The 4,341-nt window shown below is 36.9% G+C and overlaps 1 protein-coding gene across 1 annotated transcript; it reads right to left on the reverse strand.

Annotated features, from left to right (window-relative positions):
- Positions 1-222: 222 nt before the first annotated feature.
- LOC128249395 (uncharacterized) lies at positions 223-4,030 on the reverse strand. The gene is made up of 5 exons (XM_052972874.1): positions 3,899-4,030; positions 2,618-2,878; positions 1,810-1,944; positions 1,445-1,519; positions 223-384 (listed from the first exon to the last, which is right to left on the reverse strand). The coding sequence occupies exons 1-5, from the start codon at positions 3,947-3,949 to the stop codon at positions 316-318; spliced, it is 591 nt and encodes a 196-aa protein (XP_052828834.1). The 5' UTR covers positions 3,950-4,030; the 3' UTR covers positions 223-315.
- Between the last annotated feature and the right edge of the window lie 311 nt (positions 4,031-4,341).

Consider the following 4,341-nt stretch of genomic DNA (forward strand, 5'->3'; position numbering starts at 1 on the left):
GCAGCAGTCAATTAACACAAAGTGGATTTTTTCTGGAACAAACTTTAATATTAATATATATATATATATATATATATATACATATATATATTATACATAAATATATATAATAATATATATATTATATATAAATATATAATATAATAATAATATATATATATATATATTATATACTATTATATATATGAGATGCATCTTACACAGATTTGGCACTAACATTAATTTCTATTATTATTATTACTTATTTATTTCCAACCACCCATCCACCCTTTTCCTCCACCTCATTAACACAGGTGTGGCTTACCACACATCGTATCATCTACTCGTTCGACCAACTGTGTTCTGTAATGATTTCTGCGAGGCGTTGCTGCTCTGGCGACTCACCTGAAAAGCAGAATGATAACAACAATAACAACAACAACAACAACGGTTTCTGGCAGAGGGCTAAAGCTATAATTTTGAGGGGAGGGGCCACTAATAAATATCACCGACTCCCAGTACTTGACAGGCATTTTATTTTATCGATCTCAGACAGATTAAAAGGCAAAGTAAACCTTGGTGGAATTTGAACTCAGAACATAGCAATTGGAGAAATACCGCTAAGCATTTCGTCTGGCGTGCTAATGATTCTCCCAGCTTCCTGCCTTAGTAATAATGAAACTAATAGCAATAAACAATAAAGAGAAATGGTGATGATGATGATGATGATGATGATGATGATGATGATGTCTTTTAGCATTGGAACAAAGTCATAAGAAGTTAACATTTAATGTAGTCCTGCAGAATTCTTATTTCTGTATTGCCCACAAGGGGCTAAACATAGAGGGGACAAACAAAGACAGACAAAGGGATTAAGTCGATTATATTGACCCCAGTGCGTAACTGGTACTTAATTTATCGACCTTGAAAGGACGAAAGGCAAAGTCAACCTCGGCGGAATTTGAACTCAGAACCTAGCGGCAGACGAAATACCGCTAAGCATTTTGTCCGGCGTGCTAACGTTTCTGGCAGCTTGACGCCTTAATTCTGGTAAGTCTGTCTGCTGTGTAATTCATTAGATTTAATGGAGTGAAAGGTAAATAGACCATGAAAGGAACAACAGGTTGTAGAATGGATGATAGAGGGACACAATAGATCCTACAGTGAAAGGGTTCTCAACCAACAAGGCATGGATCATTTGGCATCAGACTACACAAAAAGAATTTTAAAATTCTATTTTCGTGACCCTCACCGTCTGCAGAGTGTTTCTGCATTCTATACGTATCACATATGTAATATATCTGGCATTATGTCTGTAATAATTAAATTATAAATCATGTACTTTATTGTGTTTTGCTGTGTGAATCATCCTCCACCCACAATGATGCGATAAACGGTCAAGGGCTGCTGCTGTAGTGGACGGAGAGGCAAGAAAAATAGTCTTAAAGTGGATTGTTAAACTTACTGGTTTTGACCGAGAACCTTTCGTTGGAACTTCTTCCACAAAACTTGCAGGGACAAGCCCTTGGTTACCATTTAACTGAAAGTTAGAGAATTTTTTATGAAGTACGTGCCCATATATGTACATGTTTGCACACACACACACACATAGACAAAGAGATACTTATACATAAATGTAGGTAAATACATATATATATATATATATATATATATATATATATATATATATATATATATATATATATATATATATATATATATATATATTTACATACATATATATATTTATTTACATACATATATATATTTATTTACAATACACACACATACACACAAAGGCAAACAGGTGAGATAATAATTTCTAGTTACCTCAGCCCAGAAAAATCCATCTGACCTCTGGTTCCCAAAGACTGTGATAAGGTCACCTGCGTTAAACCGTAATTCAGATTCTGCGTAGTCGTGTGGAGACTGCATCGATGGGTTGTAGTCATAGATTGCAACAAACTGCAATTAAAAGTACACCTGCACTTACTGACATTCAAGGCATTTGGGTGGATTGCACTGGAAGAATTGTACGAGAGATGATAATAGATGATAACTGGTGAAAATATGTAGCTTAGTGGTCAGGGCACTCGGCTCATAATCATGAGGTCATGAGTTCAATTCTTGGTGGCATGTTGTGTCCTTGAGCAAGATATTTTATTTCATGTTGCTTCACCTAGTAAAAATGAGCTGTACCTGTATTTCAAAAGGGGCCAACTTGTCATATTCTGTCATGCTGAATTTCCCTGAGAACTACATTAAGGGTACATGTGTCTGTGGAGTACTCAGCCGCTTGCACATTAATTCATGAGCAGGTTGCTCTATTGATTGTGTGACTGAACCAAAGATCTCATGATTGTGAAGCAAACCTCTTAACTACTGGGCTACACTTGTAAATACCATTCAGCAAGGAATGAATATCACAACCCATACCCTTGTCATTTTCTTGATGAAAGGCAGAAATAAATCCCAATACAAAATGACTTAAATACAAAATAAAGAGAGGTTAATTTATATGATGTTTGGGGCAGCAAGTTACCATCTGTGCCTCTCTCAGCTAACATAATTAAAACAACAGAACAAAAAACAGAAAAGAATCAGAAAACAAAACAACAGAACAAAAACCAGAACTTACCGTTCTCTGTGGTCCCGAATTACCAAGGGGACTAGGAAGGATCTCTGAAAAATCTGTGTCCGACTCAGTGCTTTTATCGCCAGCATCAAGCCATCGCTCCAAACCTTCAAAGACAACCTCTGCTGAGGGTGACATCTGACCATTGGCAGCAACTGACTGGATGGCAAAGTACTGTGGACGAGACAGATCTAGGTTCTCCACCACAGCTTTAGCAAGGTGTGCACTTCCTGGTTGCTGGCACAGTCGACCATTCAGAAATATCTGCAGAGATTAACAAACAAATAAAATCGAGGAAAGGTATTCTAACCCTTCGACATTCAGATTCCTCTCTCAAATGTAATCCTTATTTATTCACATAATTTTGAATTAATTATTCTTTATTTTGTAGCTTTGAGATTTCGATGATCTGATTGCTTATTTTCAGAACGACATAGTAGGATAGGAATGAGAGCATAAAATAAGAAGGATATCTGGGCCGGACAGGGCCGGTTTAAATGCTAAAGAGATAAATACAAAGGAAGATGTTTTGGTTTATGTCTTTTCATTTGCTTCAATTTAATTTGATTTATGGTTCTTGAAGAGATGAACTCTCGTCTAAAATATTAATTAAGATGGTTGATGATGGTTGATTGATGGCTTAAAACTAACAATCATATCAGTATTGATCCAGTAAATCTAGGATCAAAGGGATTCCATCCATGACGATCCCCACTGCTTTGTATATCAAGGGCTATGTCATCCAATGCGTTCTTCCTTTTTAAGGAGAGAATAGAGTATGAAGAAGACTCAGCTGTTATTTCTAGCAGACCACCCAACAGTAGCACGTAGTAAGTGAAATATTTATCTACCTTGCCTTGTCTTGCCAGCAGGAGTTTCTCAGACTCAGTGATCATATATCATCATCATAATTGTTTAACGTCCGCTTACAGACACACACACACACACACACACACACACATATACAATGGGATTCTTTCAGTTTCCGTCTACCAAATCCACTCACAAGGCTTTGGTCAGCCCAAGACTATAGTAGAAGACACTTGCCCAAGGTGCCATGCAGTGGGACGGAACCCAGAACTATGTGGTTGGGAAACAAACTTTTTACCACACAACCATTCCTGTGCATATACATATATATATATATATATATATATATATATATATATATATATATGTAGTCTAAGCTCAACAACAGACAGTAATATTTAGTGTGTGTATGAGTGCTTATATGACAACACACACACATACACAAATAGATATTTAAGAGCAACATGCACTTACCCGGTAGCCAATAAGCTGCATACCATTATTCTGGTCGAGCTCATCCATCATTGGTGGGTGCCAACTTAGAAGAACACTGTTATCTCCAACTATTCTTTCGAGATGGAAGGTGGACGGTGCTTCAGGCAATCCTGGGTGTGCAATGAGAAGGAGAGAGAGAGAGAGAGATAGAGAGGTGAATGGTGGCTACATGACAGTTGAAACTGTAGAACACAGGAAAGCAGAATGATCCTTTCTTCTATTTTCTGTGGAAATATCATATTCAAACACGTGGAATAGGAGAGAGAGAAAAGGAGAGGAGAATGATAAAGAAAAGAGAGTGAAAAGGAGAGAGGAGAGAAGGAGAGAGGAGAGAAGGAGAGAGGAGAGAGAAAGAGGGAGAGAGTGCCAAAGAGAAAAAGAAAGATAGAGAGGGATATATATATATATATATATATATAGAT

The sequence above is a fragment of the Octopus bimaculoides genome, chromosome 14 (genome assembly GCF_001194135.2).
Source record: "Octopus bimaculoides isolate UCB-OBI-ISO-001 chromosome 14, ASM119413v2, whole genome shotgun sequence".
NCBI lineage: Eukaryota > Metazoa > Mollusca > Cephalopoda > Octopoda > Octopodidae > Octopus > Octopus bimaculoides.

Excerpts from the sequence above, each read along its gene's own strand:
- LOC128249395 (XM_052972874.1), bottom strand. The coding sequence starts at position 3,949 with ATGATGGATGAGCTCGACCAGAATAATGGTATGCAGCTTATTGGCTAC. Across the intron at positions 2,879-3,898 it reads TGCAGCTTATTGGCTACCGG|ATATTTCTGAATGGTCGACT; the intron begins GTAAGTGCATGT and ends TAATCTCTGCAG. Across the intron at positions 1,520-1,809 it reads ATGGATTTTTCTGGGCTGAG|TTAAATGGTAACCAAGGGCT; the intron begins GTAACTAGAAAT and ends TCTAACTTTCAG.